The sequence below is a fragment of the Zosterops lateralis genome (genome assembly GCF_965231275.1).
Source record: "Zosterops lateralis genome assembly, chromosome: 25".
NCBI lineage: Eukaryota > Metazoa > Chordata > Aves > Passeriformes > Zosteropidae > Zosterops > Zosterops lateralis.
In genome coordinates this window covers 4,865,662-4,881,738 of record NC_139785.1, presented here as the reverse complement: position 1 = coordinate 4,881,738, position 16,077 = coordinate 4,865,662, and the positions used below count along the sequence as shown (strand labels likewise).

At 51.7% G+C, this 16,077-nt stretch overlaps 1 protein-coding gene across 5 annotated transcripts in view; it reads left to right on the top strand.

Annotated features, from left to right (window-relative positions):
* LOC310919047 (protein CEPU-1) overlaps positions 1-16,077 on the top strand; it is a 365,748-nt gene that overhangs the window by 307,370 nt on the left and 42,301 nt on the right. For all 5 annotated transcript variants that reach the window (XM_083878178.1, XM_083878180.1, XM_083878181.1 and 2 more), the window contains one exon: positions 7,730-7,962. In XM_083878178.1, the coding sequence (XP_083734304.1) occupies positions 7,730-7,962 (233 nt within the window). The remainder of the gene's footprint in view (positions 1-7,729; positions 7,963-16,077) is intronic.

Below are 16,077 nucleotides of genomic sequence, written 5' to 3'. Positions count from 1 at the left end.
TCTGCACCTCCTCAGATGAGGAGACTTTGTTTTCCAGGGTTTACACTGCTCTGTAACGCTTGAGGAGAGAGGATGAGATCATCAGGGAGTTATTTTCTTCTTATGGCATTTTCCACACCTCTTTTTGAAGCTGCCAGAGCCTGGTCCTGGACTGGGCTGGTGCCCTCCCTGCAGGAGGATCCTTCTGTAGGCAACCCTGGAGGACTGCCAGGGAAGGGGTGGCTTTCAGTGAAGGGCTGTTTGCCTGTTGACATCCAGGAGCCTCCTGTTCATTCCTTGGGCTTTGGGAATGCGAGAAAGGAGAAAACCTTGAGGAATAACTGTCCCAACAGCTCAGCACAGGAGTTCTCTGGTGGGATCCATGATTTGTAAGCTGCTCGTATCCCCACAAAGCTGCCCACAGGCATTTTGGTGCTGGTGTCACCCTGTCCCTGGTGCCATTAGCACTTCTGGAGGACACCCAAGCTCTGTGGTGGCCCTTGGAGACAGGCACAGCCTGGGTTAGGGACACGATTCCTGTGAGCCTCTGCCCTCATTGATGTTTTGTGGCACGCTCCAGGATGGGAGATGCTATAGACGTGCAGAGCCCTGTTGTTAGCAGAGACAATAGGAGGATAAATAGAAAGGCTGGATGAGCTGAGCACGGGACTTGGAAAAGGTGCTGGTGCACTGCTGCATTGCAGAGAGATAAAGACTTTTCCAGAGGAGCCGTCCCTGCCGGCTGCATCGCGATCTGCCCGCGCTGCTCCAGCCCTGGGGGCCGGCACAGGGCTCTCCCAGGACTGTCAGGATGCGCACAGAGGTGTCCATGGAATCCGTGCCTGCTCCCTACCCCGCCTGATGCCCAGCCAGCAGGAGCTCCAGCTCTTTTTGCAGCTCTTCTTCCCTTCCCAGTCCGGTTTCCTCCTGTTTCTTTGGCATTTGCCAATAACCGTGTCTGAGGCAGCACACTGGGAGTTGTTTGCAGCTCTGTGAATCCCGGGCAGTGAACCAAGGCAGATCTTTTTGAGCCCAGTATTATTATTAATGTAATTAGTGTGAATCATTTGCATGTATAAACTTTCAATTGAGGAGATCAGGTACTTTATAAACATGAGTTAACTCACACTCCCTGGCAAGGAGGTGCCAGATATTTTTAAAGCCTCGCAGAGGGCAGGAATGAAGGGCAGGAACTTGCATGAGCCAGTGGGAAAGCCAGGACCTCCCAATTCAGGGCCCCAACTCCTTCTGCAACAACCAACATGGAGCTGTCTGGGCAGGGAAGAGAGGGGGAAGCACAAAGGGGTTTTATTTTTCCCTTCTGAGTGTTTCTTTTGACCAGCTCAGTGTTACTTTGAAGAGGCACTGGGCTGGCAGCTTATCCAAGGGTATCTCCTCACCCTGCAGCCTTTGGAGATGCTCTGGATGCTGCAGGGGGGTGGGAGGAAGGCGCCAGCCCCAGCAGGGTCCCCCCTTTCCTGCTGGACCCCGCTGCTGAGTTAATCATTGGGTCAGCTCCTCCCTGTCAGGAGCCAGGCTCTCCATGCAGGGAAGAGGTTTCTCAGTCCTGTGAGCCATTCTGTGCTGTGAAAACCTCCTCAGGCTGTGTCTTTGGTGGTGTCACATCAGTGGGAGCTCCAGGGATCCCCTCCAGCCAAACTCACCGTGAGGGTGAGGATGACTGGGCTGGTCCTGGGGAGCAGGTGAGCACAGGAATGCCAAGAACCTGATCACAGCCACTCACCCCAGCAGGGCTGACCCTCAAGCCCCCATCAGAATCCCTGACTGAGCACTGGGGGCTTGCAGCAGCACCACACCTACAGACATTTGAATCCAAGAGTCCAGCTCCCACTGTGAATGTCTCCTGCAAGGAGCCTGTGACCAGCACATCCAGCCTTGCCATCCAAGCTCTGTGGTCTGAGCTGGGTGTCCCTGCTCCAGCAGAATGGATTATTGCTGGGGGAGCACACACTGTTGCTCCATGTGTGGATGCACACACATGCTCTTGGCGTGTGCTGTGTGTGGGGTTGGTGTGCAGGGCAGCACTGACCAGCCCTGTGGATGTGAGCAGATGGTGCTGCAGGGAGGGTGTGTGAGCAAAGGCAGGCTGGGTGTGCACGGAAAGGGAGCAGATGCTGTAAATCCTGCTGGAGAAGGGCTGGACTGGGAGAAATTGCTGGTGCGTGACTTAGCCCAATGCAGCAAAGAGAGCGAAACCAGGCTGGGTTGTAACAACGAGAGGTTTGGCTTGATATTTATTAGTTAAAAAGCTTCCAGGCCATGTTCTGTGTGCTATCCACACCTCAGGCTGTCCATGGCATGGGCATCCCAGCCTCACAGGATCCTGGGCAATGCCTGTCCCAAGGAGTGTGGCACAATCTGGCCCCAGCTTTCCCTTTGCTCAGGAAACTGATGGCCAAAATTCTCTTCTGAACATCACAGGAAAGTCTGTGAGACTGAGCCTGACTGGGATTGAGTTGTTCACAGCCCGGCCTTTAATTAATCCTAATAAATAACAATAAAATGTGATAATCACAGAAATAAATCTGAGATGTGGAGCTGTGCCTCCGGCGGCGGGCTGGTTTAGTTGATCATTTATGGCTCGGCTGACGGTGCAGAGGCAGGAAGGTGATGTCTGGGATATGAGAAGCTGGGGACCAGGCAGGGCCAGAGCATCCTGTCATCCTATCCAGCCTCAGTGGGAGGATTTGCACCCAATTTTAAGATCAACCCCAAACTTATTCCTGATCTCTTTATCTCACAGCAGAGACTAATAATTGCTGGTGTGGGATTGATTAAAAATCTGGAAGTGTGTGGGAATAGCTGAGTTAGACTGGGGAGAAAATGAAAAGACATCTGGGGATGCTTGATGGGGGTGTGGCACTTGTGGACATGGTTTAGGGGTGGGCTTGGCAGTGCTGGGTTAATGCTTGGACTTAATGGTCTTAAAGGTTTTTTTCAACCTTAAGAATTTGGGTCAACATTATTGTGAAATTCCATCAAGTGGCCAGGATTTAGGAAGGTGGCTTCTCTAGGGTGGGTATGCCATGAAAATTAGGGAATGGTGGAAGGTGAATTGAGCCTGGAGAAGGTGAGTTTGGTCACAGCCCAGGTTGGACCTCTACATTCACTGGGGTGAGCCAGGCTTAGCCCCATCCCTGCCTCTCCATGATGGAGCTTGTGCCCTGATAATTGCAATGAAAGCAGCAATCAGGTTGGCAACTTTGCTGAGCTCTTTTCAGTTCTAATTAACATTATTCATTTCTTGTGTGTCCTGCTGGGTTGAGACAATCTGTGCTCTCCAGCCCAGCCCTCTAGAACACCAGCAATCTGCAGAAGAGGCAACAAAAAAGTGTTGCGTGCCAATTACTACACTTCAGTAATTAAAAACCTCCTTCCCCCCACTGCCTGCCCACCTCCTCTCCTGTCATTTTTTTGTGTGCAAACTTGAGAAAGCAAAGAGAGAAATTCAGGAGGGCACGTCACTGCTGGTGTGTGCCATCTGCGTCTGCTCTGGAGTCTCAGGGATGTGCTGGGGGCTGGGGGCAGCACGGGTGGGATCAGTGGTCAGGGAACTCTGCATCAGCACCCTGCTACTTGTTTATTCCTGGGACTTGTTTGTGAGGCTGTTTTGTCCCCACTGATGGCTTTGTTGGCATTTTCAGCCCAGCTCATCTTTGTGCTGTCTGGCAGAATCCTTGTGGCGTTGCTTTCCCTCTTCCAATTTGTCTTTGAGTGCAGTCCCTGCAGCCAGGTGAGCTCTTGGCTGCACCTGTGGGGCCCTTTGGCTGCATAAGCTCAATTCTCAGGCTGCAGAAATGTTTGGGAATACCAGTTTGGGGGAGAGTGGCCAGTCCCTAATGGACCAACTTGATAGAAGAGATAACAAAGCCCAGGAGTTTTGGCTGTGGGAGATGCTGGAAGGGGCAGCACCAGCCTGTGTCCCTTTGCACTCACCACACACCACTGACCAGGGAATGCAGGGCAAAGGATGAGCAGGTGGGTTGGCACAGGTGGGGAGGATGGAGATTTGCAGCTCTCACCTTTTCTCAGTGTGTGTAACTCTCTTAAAATTCCCAAATTCGTGGTCATTTTGAGCTGCCCTCGGAGGCTGCAGAGAGCTGAAGGTCTGGTGCAGTGTGAGGAGCTGCATCTCCCTACAAACCATCCCTGCCTGCCCCAGGATGATGTCGCAGCGGTGAGTTAGGCAGAGTTCCCATCTCCCAGAGGAGAAATCCTGAGGCTTGGGACTCTGGGTTTATTGGGGAAGAAGCAGCAGAGAGAGGCAGCAGGATCCAGAGCAGTATCATCTCTACCTTGTGCTGGCATTTTTATCACACAGCAGTTTTATCATCTTCCTGGAGGAGAAGTCCTTGCTGTCTGAGCAGGAGTGGAACAAGGATTAAGGATCTTAAGAGAGAAAATTACCTCATCTGTGCATAATTGTTTTTAGATCATCTTTTTGGAGGCAAGCACTGCCTTCTTGCACCCCAAGGACCTCTCCCTCCCCTCCTTCCCTGGCACATCATGGGCTGAGAAGGAAAGTGAGCTCTTCCAGCGAGGTGGAGGAAGCATCCCAGGGCTTTGCACTTTGCCAGGAGCAGGGTGGGAAGAGGGGAGGCTGTGGGCTCGGCGATGGCTTTGCTCTCCACCTGTGCCTGGAGCGTGGCTTCCTGCCCAAAGCCAAAAGCTTTCCGCTCGGCTGCCCGTGTGTGGGAGAGGAGGCTTCCCATCCCTGTGCTGGGGAGAGGAGCTGCTGGAGGAGGGGAGGAGGAGCAGATGGAGGGGCTGGAAGAGCATCAGGTCGCTGTGACCAGCCTCGGCCTCGGGGACCCCGACCGGAACTTGTGTGAGGAGGAGCAGGAGGAGAACAGTGCTTGGAAACAGCTCAGGAAGGAGCAGAACTGCCAATCCCTAAATAGCCCAGCACATCCAGAGGTCAAAGCACCTCTTTCCCAGGAGCTGCTGCTGTGCTTTACACACACACACATATATATATATATATATATATATATATATATGTTGGCTCAGGAGCTTTAAGAGGCAGGGAAGAATATAAAGTAACAGCTTGAAGCTTGCTGATCCCAGGGACAGGGAAGCGTGTCTGGGTGATAAGGAGAGATTGTGCCCAGGTGCTGTGAAGGGCGAAAGCACTTATTTCACTGCTGCCTCATGCGTTACCTGAGCCCCGCTGCTTTTCAAAAGCACTTAAATGCCCATATGATAGAGGGAATGCTTGGATTGCACACTGTCTGGCTCCATTATTATCCAAGGATCTCCAAGCTGATGCATTTCATAAAGAAATGTGGCGTGGAGGAGGAGAGAGGAAATATATATTTTTAGTTCAGCCTGCTTACAGTTCCTCAAGGTAACGTCTGCAGAGGGGGCTGGTTAAGGAATTCAAGTCACATCTGGTTTCTCATCACCCAGCCCTGGACACCCCTGTGTTTGTGTAGAACCACCACAGGAGCCTATTTCATGGTACCAGAGCCAAACACCAAATAACCACTTCATTTTATTCGTGCCCTATAGGTCTGAGCTACCAGCAGAGCTGAGATTTGGAGTTCAATAGACTAAACCCATCCTCTGGGAAGAAATCTCCAGTTTAATTCAACTTCTGCAACTAAACTCTCAGACCTTTTACTCAAGTTGTAATGCAGCTGAGAGCAAGAGCCAAGTTCTTGGTGTTCAGCACATACTGAATCTATTGCCTTTTTTAATGTAGATCATAAAAATCTGCTCACATTTAATTTATTATTATCGTAATATCATTATGGAACAGTAGTAAAATTGTTTCAGTTTTTGGCTGTTTTTCACACCGGAGAGGGAGGGTGGAGCAGGAGTTGGGTACTGGCAAATCAGGGGTGTCTTGTGCTGCAGACAACACATCTCACCTTGGGCACATCTCCTCTGTCACCCAAAAAAAACCCAGAAGTTGTGTGTTGAGGCTGGGTGGGTTATTTTGGCTTCTCCTATAATCTCTGGGGCCAAACAGGTTCCAGAAAGAAGCTGAATGAGATGAGACAGTTTGTCCCCAGGTTGGTACTTGTGTCTTCCCTGGCACCAGTAATGGACACAGGAATAGAAGTCTCTCACCACAGAATCGTTAAGGTTGGAAAAGCCTCTGAGATCAGTCCAACCATTCCCCTTTACTGCCGGGCCCTCTGCTAACCCATGCCCCCAAGTGCCACATCTGTGTGGCCTTTAGATGCCCCCAGTGAATCCAGCATTGCCCTGGGCAGCCTGTGACAGGCCTTGACCACCCTTTCAGTGAAGAAATATTCCCTAATATTCCATCTAAACCTTCCCTGGTGCAACTTAAGGCCATCTCTTCTTGTCCTATCACTTGGAGAAAAGGTGAATCCTCACCCAAAGGAGGCTATAAGGACCCCCAGGAAGGAGACAGCTCACCCAGAGAAAGGACACACTCCCTAAAGTGCCCAGGACAAGTCCACATGCCACAGACACACCCATCCTTGCCATCACCTCTCCTGTTAGTGCAGTCTGGCACATGGAGCCCATTAAGTCCTTTACATCCCTTGAAGTCACCCTGAGTGAGATGTCCTGGAAGCTGCTGGGCTCCCTCTTGTTGCCTCTGAGGTTGATTTGCATCCCAGCCACTGCACAAGTGATGAAGTAGTTCAGGGAAGAGTATAAACAGTGGATCTTAGGCTGAGTGGTTTTACACAGGGACATTATGCTCTGGAGCCAGAGTCCAGCAAAGCGTGGCTAAATCCCGATGGCTCCATAATCCCAAAATTTCTCACAGAGCAGCAGGGGTTTAGCTGGCTGTGGGGGCTGCATGTTCCTGCTGTTTAGAGAAGGTCTTGATGCTTGTCTGGAGATGATTGGTGGCAATGGGAGGATTCAAACCCGGCTTGGGGACATGGGGATGGGTGGTTACAGGGCTGGCAGAAACCTTTGGGAGAAGCAAGACTGATCCCAGCTGATGTTGACAGGAAAATAATCTCCTTCAGGATCAAAATAATTTCTAGGTTTGCGCTGTGGTGTCTCTGGGGGGAACTCAGGTACTTATTAAAGCTGAATATAGAGGATTTCTACCTCCAAAGCATTCTGGATAAGTGAAATGCTCAGCTGGGCTGAGTGTACAAGTGAGGGAGGTGCAGGAGTGCAGGTGATGGGTATGGAAGGAAAAGTTGACAGAGGGGACAAATGATCAGATGCTCAAGGTTTCCCTTTAGAGGTGTGTGTCAGAGCTGGTGTCCTCCAAAGATAAATTTTCCTCACTGCTCTGTGAAGCAGCACAAGCTTTCCCAGCACCACTTTGCATTTCTTCGTGTGGCTGCAGGGATGTGAAGGTCTGTGGAGAGAATGGCAGGTGATGGATTTGGGTAGGAGGTAACAACCTGCACCCCCTAAAAAAAAAGTGTGGACTCGAGATGGAGGTTTGGGCTCAGCTCTGTTTGTCTGGGACTTAGCAAATGAATAAATTGGAATGGAGGAGTGCAAGGCTGGTACTGGGTGGATCTGACCTCCCTCCATCTGCAAACTCTGTGAAGCTCTTGGGCAGATCTCTGGAGCTGCTGGTTTAGATGGATATCGGTGCCCTGAGCACCGCAGGGAAAGTGCTGACCTTGTCCTCTCTGGACACTGAAAGCACTTGGTCTCTGAAAGTGCTGCTGACAGCAAAGCTAAAAATAGTGCCAGGAGGACCAGGAGGGCTGGGAGGGAGGGAGGGAGAGCACCCAGGAGCAGCTCACTGATGGGTCACCTCTCTGCCTCTCCCCAGGTGCTCCGTGGACAACCGGGTGACCCGGGTGGCCTGGCTGAACCGCAGCAGCATCCTCTATGCCGGCAATGACAAGTGGTGCTTGGACCCTCGGGTGGTGCTCCTGGCCAACACCAAAACCCAGTACAGCATCCAGATCCAGGATGTGGATGTGTATGATGAGGGCCCCTACACCTGCTCCGTGCAGACAGACAATCACCCCAAGACATCGCGTGTCCATCTCATCGTGCAAGGTAAGAACAAGGGAGTTTGTTGAGGGGTTGGGTTTGGGAGTTTTCTTTCTGTTCCTTTTGCCCTGGTGTCTTCTCCTCCCATTGTTCTGATGCTGACCATATGACACATCTTGGTGCAGGAGTGGAGGCTGATCCACAAGCTTGGATCAACCCAAGCTGGGTAATGAATTTCCCAGAATCAGAGAACTTGCTGAGTTGGAAGAGACCCACATGGATCATGGAGTCCAACTCCTATCCCTGCACAGTACCATCCCCAAGAGTCACACCATGGGTCTGAGGGTATTCTCCAAATGCCTCTTGAACTCTGTCAGGCCTTGGTTTTACCCAACTTTGCTGACATAATCCCAGGGCTCTGATACGGGCAGCTCTGCCTCCTGACAGTCGCTGGCAAACCCGCAGTGCTGTTTGTTGTTGTTGTTGTTTTTTGATGTTTTTTTGTTTTCCAAGCTGGAGGCAATGCTTGAAGTAAAAACTTGTGTTGGGGGAAAAGAGAGAGCTGGCAGATTTGTGTGCTCTGTGGGGGTGTGTGTATGCCTAGCAACAATATGTGTTTGTGTGTTGAAATTCCATACTTCTGGAGGAGGAGAAGGAGGAGAAAGACCAGCACAGGGTGCTGGAGGACTTTTGGTGGCTAAATGGGTGCCTACGTGTGCTCTTCAGCAAGTGTGTGAGCACAAATGACTTCTTGAGAGGGGACAGACATGTGTGGTGGAAATTCATGGAAATTCATGGAAAATAGATCCTGTGTCCATGTGGCAGGACAAGGGGGAGCCTCATGGAGGGACACACGGAGCCTGATGAGCTCTTTCTTAGCCTGGGGGAAGATTAATGGAAAATTTCTAATCCCTTGCTAGCAACCGAGTTGTTTTTTTTTTTTTCTTCCTGCTGCTTCTTCTGTGATTTGGCCGGGAGCCCTCTTAACATGACACACCAGCTTGAGTATTGGAATCTCGTCTCGGGCTAATTTTCGAATGCTGATGGGTGTATTGATTTGGAAACAAGCTGGGTTAAAAAGGCATTGGTCTTGTACACAGAGTCGGGTTGAGCTAATCCGCCGTCGATATTCCAGGCCTGAGCACTATTGACAGCCTAATGAATAGAAGTGGGGAAAAAACCCAGACTCAGGGCCTTTATTTTTCCTCTTCCCTCCCTTTTCATTTTCCTTTTCCTCTCCAAGCAATCAAGCTGACTAACCAGAGCCGGACTTTCTCCATCTCCATTAAGCGCGGAGGGGAAGCGGATGCATTGCCAGCCCCGGCTCTGGCTGTTTATCTTGCAATCTCTTATTACCTGCCTGAGTTTCTTAAGCCAAAGTCGATCACCGGCAAGTTCTGAAGTCGCTATCAGATGCTGGGGTGATGCAGGACAATTTCTATCTGTTCTCTTCTGATTTCCCCGTTTCCTGACCTAAATTTCCTGTATCACCAGACATCCAGGCCCATCCCTCCCATGTCTCGCTGTATCATTAGGAAGAGATATTTGGGTACTGCAGGAAAAGGTCAGAGCTTAACTCCTTGCAGCAGTTTAAGTACGGGATGATTCAGTGATGGGCTCAGTCCTGTAAATGTGCTAAAGATCCTCCTGCTGCCGGCAGAAATTCCAGCTCTGGAGAGCGAGCCCCCTAATTTGAAGAGCTGTTCTTTGGCTCACCCAGCCCTTTCTCAGAGCAGGACATGAAAGTGAATTATCATGTCCAATTAAAGGGAAACCTGCCTTAATGACCTCGATGAAAATTGGGTGCCAGGATTAACTCGCCTGCCTTGGAAAATGGGCCCTATAAATATGTATTCTGGAATAATCCTGTCCAAAATGATATTCAGCTTGCGGGAAGTGGGGCTTATTCCCCCTCCTAGGAAAGCAGGGTGGCTCAGCACCAGATTTCAGGGATATGCCAAGGCCCTGGGACATTTTGCCCCTTCTTGCAGCCTGATGGGAAAGGAGAGGTGATGCGAGGAGGTGGGAAAGGGGGTGTCTCTATTTTAACAGGTTTAGCCAGGAAGTGGGAGGTGTGCAGGTTGCTCTGAGCGGGTCCTGAGTTTCCCCTTGCTGCACCAGGAAAGGGCCTGGGGGCACGGCTCTGGAGGCAGGAGCACTCCAGCCTCTCAGGATGCAATTAAATCGTGCCCCGGGGCGGGCTGTGCTCTCCAAAGGGACTGGCTGCCGGGGGGCAAGGAGCTCTTCCCCTTCCAGCCAGGATTGCAGCAGCCTCTGCTCCCCCAGGCAAGCGGGATGGGTGTATATCAGCACCAGACTCTGAGCCCCTGCCTGCATCTTCCTCCTCCCTGGGTTTGGGGGATATCGCTGGGAAACAGCCATGGATGGAGGCATCATGGTTGTGGCCAAGGGAAACAGAGCTATGGGCGGGGGGAGAGCAAAAAACAGGAGAGGGACAGGGGTGGGAGGAGGATATTCCTTCAGGGGGTGAGAGAAGGATATTCCTTCAGGGTACGAGGGTCAGGAATGACCCCCAAGGAGACAATCAGGTGGAAATATCCAGAACTGAGGACACCCACACTGCAGCAAGGGGTGAGCTGCACATTTGTTTCTAGGCTGGCTCTATTGCATGGCCGAGATCCCAAAATAGGTGGGGAGAAGGCACCTCAAGAGCTAATTTATCCCGTCCCCCTGCAACCAGGCAGAGACCTCGCTGCCAAGCACATGTGAAAGCTATTCTTGAAAATCTTTAACAAAGCAGGTTCTTCAGTCTCCCCAGACAATCTATTCTACTGCTTTGCTACCTTTTTAATTAGAAAATGTATAGCTAATATCTAACTTAAACCTTCTTTGTTGCAAATGAAGTGGAGTTTTTCTCAGCCTATTCCCAGTGGATGTGGGGAACAATTGATCAGTGTCCTCTGTAATAACCTTTTGCTTTTGGGAAGGTTGTTATCCTGGTGCCCCTTAGCTGCCTCTTTTCTGAAACCATCCCAGCTCTGTTTTTTCCCATATTTCCTCATTGGCCAGGCTTTCAGAAACACTTGTCAGTCTTGAAATCCTGGTACAAAAGGCAGAAGGTGATTGCTGCTGATCCAGGAATAGCAGGTCGGTGCCTCGGTGCTAATGTGGGACAAATGAGCTCGGGAATGAGACAACAGACCCTTGGCACCGAATGCACCAAAGTTCAGACCTGCTATTTTGGGGACTGCTCTGAATGGGGTCAGGCCAGTGGTGCCAAGCTGAGGTCGGCCAACAACGGAGCTGCCGAGGGGACAAGGAGGTTCTGAGCACCCGGATCTCCCCTGGAAAAATGAGCCCAGGTTGCAGACAGAGCTAAAATGAGCAGCTCAGGGAGTATCCCTTCATCTGCAGGGTCTGGAAGGTGCTCCCAACTCCTTGAGTACTCATTCCTGCTTAGGAGGAGTTGCCATCGCATCAGGCAAAGCACCAAAAAGCAGCACTGCCCGTGTTTGCAGGAATCTGCCTTGGACCTTGGGGAGGGTGAGATGGTTTGGGGAGTAAATCCCAAAGAAACAAAATCCAAGAAAGCCCCACTTGCAATAGGCAAGCTGTAAACTTGGAGTGGGGCAGAAACCCAGAGTGAGAAAGAGGATTTAGGTCTCACTGACCTCCCAGGAGTGATGCTTTTTGCCTTCCTCTCCTCTCCTCTCCTCTCCTCTCCTCTCCTCTCCTCTCCTCTCCTCTCCTCTCCTCTCCTCTCCTCTCCTCTCCTCTCCTCTCCTCTCCTCTCCTCTCCTCTCCTCTCCTCTCCTCTCCTCGTGTCCCACTCAGGTTTCCTTAGCAAATCCTACTTCTTGCAGCAGCATCTCAGGCACAGCCTCCCCCTGCTCCCTGCAGGACATTTCAGCTATTTAAGCCACTCTCCGGGTTCCTGGGTTTAAAGGAGAGAGGGGAGGTAGGAGGAGAAGGGACGATATCTGAAAAGCTGTTATTTGTATTGATAATAAGCCGTCTCCAATGCGTGCCCTGCAAAACACTCCCACTGCCTTGTAAGATGCATTAAGGGAAGTTGGCCTTATCTCAGTGCAGGGAAATGGACTTGGGGAAGGAGGCACGGAGCCTGCCAGAGTTTAATCTCACTTAGGCACACGAATTTGCATGATAGAAAATGGTGGAATTTTAGTGCTTAAAAAGAAAGAAAGAAGGAAGAAAAAAAAAAAAAAAAAAAGGCAAAAGCAGGCAACTGGGGGATATTAGCGTTTTCCCCGCTTCTTTATCACTTTCCCGGGCCCTATCTGGCTCTTGCTGTTGTCACTGGAGCAACTAATCACCCCTCCCCTTTTGTTTGGTGTAAATGAGTTTTTCCCCACTCCTTCCCGAGCCCAGGTTAATCTTCAAATCCTTGCCTTTGTCTGGGAGTTAATTACCTGCTCGGTGGAGTCGGGGGGCTGTGGACACGGGTGGCAGGGGGTGGCGGGGGCAGAGGTGGCCGTGCCGGTGGCACCTGTCCCCGCATGGGGACAGCACTGCCCAGGTCTGTGCCGGCGAGATAAAGCCACCGGTGGGGCTGAGGTGCCTGAGCCGGCTTTGTTTCAACAGCCAAACTCTGCCCAATTAATTTTCCTTTGATACCACAGGCCGCTTTCACTCGTGGGACATCAAGGAGAACTTTTTTTGTGGCTGTTTTGCTGCCTGGGAAATGCCTCTGCTGGGAGGAAGGCTCAGTCCCTGTAGTCATCATCATCTCACCTGTGGGGCTGAGCCTGTGCCACCAATGCCAGTTCTGGGGGAAGGAGAGAAAAGGGATTTGCCCACCAGGGGCAGAGGATGTGGGGAAATTGGGCACGTTTGAGGCCATGGGCTGGAGTTTCACACTGAGCAAGACGCTCCCCCTGCTTCTGGCACGGATTTACTGGTGTGTCCACACGTTTCCCCCCGTGGGAGCAGCTAGTCCTTCCAGAAGCAAAAGCAGGTTTAGATAATAACTCCTAAAAGGCACGGGGGAGCTGGGAGAGCCTCCCCAAAGCGGTGGAGGGGAGGAAACCAGCGGCACGAAATGGAAATCCTCCCTCGCTCTCGGCTCCTTTGACTGATGTGTTCCTTCCCCGTCTCTCTTTTGTTGCTAATCACCGTCCCTCTGTCAAGGCATCCTTGCCTTTTGTATCAGGGCTGCTGTGGAGGACTGAAGGTCTCCCACATGCTCTCACGCACTGGCCTAGTTTTTTGGCTCTTTATCCTCGTTTTGCTCTGCCCTCGGGGAGCATCTCTGCAGGTCCCACATCCATTACTGCCCCTGGATCTCTCCATCTCCCCCACACCCTCGGGTCCCAGCCCTCACTTCTCTGGGATGTGCTTGTCCGTGTTCCCCTGTGGAGTGGCCTCGTACCAGGCCAGGCTCCCTCCAGCCTCCCCAAAGTCACTTGACCTCTTTGCAAATCAGTTTAACATCTGTGAGGCAGAGATAATAATTGTCACCTACTTCACAGGGGGGTTGATGAGGATTAATTCATTAATGTCGACAGAGGTCTTTGAAGATGGAACGCGCTATCTGAGAGCTAAACGTTATTATTAATTAGCAATTATATCGTGGGGTGGGAGCAGGGAGGGAAAAGAGACTCCAGGGTCTGTACTGTGGAAGAGTTTGCTCTGGGCTCACATTCTGCCCTTGCTGCAGCTTCAGGCTGCCCCAGTTTCATGTCCGTGCTGCTGCTGGAGGGAGCCAGGCGCGCTGCACCCCACTGGGGTGTGTCCCACCGTGCTGCTCCTTCCTGGAGCTTGTGGATGAGCCCGCTGATGTAAAGAGTGGGAGGGATGGGGAGGTGAGCAGTGCTCGGGTGGGTTAACGTTGTTAGGAGGGCAGCTTGGTAATAGGGAGGTTGGGATGAAGGGAAGGTGTAGAATCCCAGAGTGGTTTGGGTAGGAAAGGGCTTTAAAGACCCCCTAGATCCACCCGCTGCCATGGACAGGGACACCTTCCACTGTCCCAGGCTGCTCCAAGCCGTGTCCAACCTGGCCTTGGACACTGACAGGGATCCAGGGGCAGCCACAGCATCTCTGGGCACCCTGTGCCAGGACCCCACCACCCTCATTGTAAAAAATGTCTTCCTTATATCTACACCACATCAACCTTTTCCAAATTCAAGCCATTCCCTCATGGCATCCTCTGGGTTTGCCTGGCACCCCAGGGATGAAGCAGGCCAGGCACCACCAAAGCCATGGGAGGATGTATCCTGTTCCCAAGGAGAAACAACTGGCAGGAGACTGGAGCAGAGGAGAGGGAAGATCCAGTGATTCATAGGACACACAGACCAGTTTCATTTCCTTCCTGTTTTTCTTCCTTGCTGTGGCTGATTCCTGTTTGTCTCCCCAGTAAAATGCTAATGCTGTAGCCCTGTGTGTCACTGGGGTCCCTCAGGAGCAGTGACAGAGTTCTCTGTGGTCCTCTCCAGATGTCCTGGGCCTCAGTGCTGGGGCCATTCCCACCTCTCCACTATTTCCATCCTTCCTGGCTCAGCTGTGTGCGCTTTTGCAGCAGCGAGGAGAGCTCAGCGGAACTCTCTCTGCTACTCCCTCAGAGCTGCCGAGGTCACCCTCGGATCACCCCTCTTCTAGAAAACAAGAGTCTGCTCCTCTTTGAGCCTTTCTGAGCACGCGAGCTCCCGGCAGCCCTGGTTCACCCAACCTCTCCAAAGGCTTTCATGGAGGGGTCACCCGCCTCACCCAGCGCCATTCAAGAGTGACTCTGCTAATCCATTCCACAGAGCGGGTGAACCCAGGAGGCCAGCAGCTCTCCAGGCAGGGAGGACTGGAGCTGTGTGTGGTTTTCCAGATGTGCAGCAACTCAGTTTTCCTTCCACACGGATTTACAGGGTGGCACAGCAGCACCCAGGGCGCGCGTCGCGCACCTCCCGCTGCTGCCTGCGGTTTCCAGAGGAGCGTCGTGATAAAGCCGGTGGGGGTTTAATGAGGTCACTGCAGTTTAATGTTACTGCAGTAATCTCTTTTGTTTTACTACATTAAAATATTTGTGGTGGAACGGTTGGACCACTGTAATGCGATATCGCTACCTTAATGTTATTGTTGCCATGGCAACGCTAATGGCTGCTCAATAACATTATTGCAATTTAATCTTACGACAATAAAATTAAGGGTAGAACAGTGAGACCTCGGCTCTGTAATGTTACTACAGTAACAGCATTGTTATCGTAACCGCGGGAGCGGAGTCAGCCCGCTGTAGTGTAACATCGGTACCGGCGCTTTGTTGTTACTACAGGAACAAAATCACAGCAGGGGATGAATGGGAGGAGACGTCATCCGGTGTGCCGGTGCTACTGCTACCCTGGGGCTGTCAGCATGGGGAGGTCATGCTGTAATCCCATCACTTATTCATCTAATTCCTCAATTGTGGTGTTTTTATCGGGGTCTGTCCTCTTCTCCCTCTGTTGCTGGGGCTCTTTGGAGCAGGTCTGTTGTTTTAGAGGCAGTAACTCTGCAGGGAAGGATTTAAAGCACTGCCTCCATCTAGTTCCAGATCCTTCTGGCTGGCGTTTTATAGCATGTGGCTGTTATGGAGTGATAACGTTTTATATTTATATGTCATCTTTCAATGTGAAGGATCCCGGCACAAGCTACAAATTACTGCCGTGCTGCAGGGCCAGGCAGACAACCCAGCACACGCAGCATTCCAGAGGAGGGGCTTCATCCAAGGGCACTGATTCCTGCGCAAGTGAGAGTCTCCTTTGCCTAGAGGATTTATCCAGAGTCCCCAGAATTTGTGAGGTGGGGCACAAATCTTGGTGCACCCTAAGCCATGTACCCCAAGAAGCGCCTGCCATCTCTGGAACGGGTATGGGCAAAATTCCTCCTTTCCCGGCTGGTAGCGTTGTACCAGGGCTGGAAAGGCAGTGGGGGGACAAGGCGCAGGTGACATCTCTGTGCCATGCAGGGGCTCGCTGCAGTTTTCTCCAGCCTCCAGGGGAGGGAGGCAAAGCTGCTGATCTGTCTCGAGCATCGCAGAGCTTCCCTCATCCTGCCCAGGCCCAGCGCTGCTGGGGAACCACACTTTCCGTGCCCGGGGATGTGTGCTTTTGGCTGAGGGATGTGCCCAGGGATTTCTGCTTGTCATGCCCAGGGATGCACTCTTTCTGTGTCCTGTGATTCATGATTGATTTGCCCGGGTACAAGCTCTTGCTGTGCTCAGGGATGTGCACTTTGTGC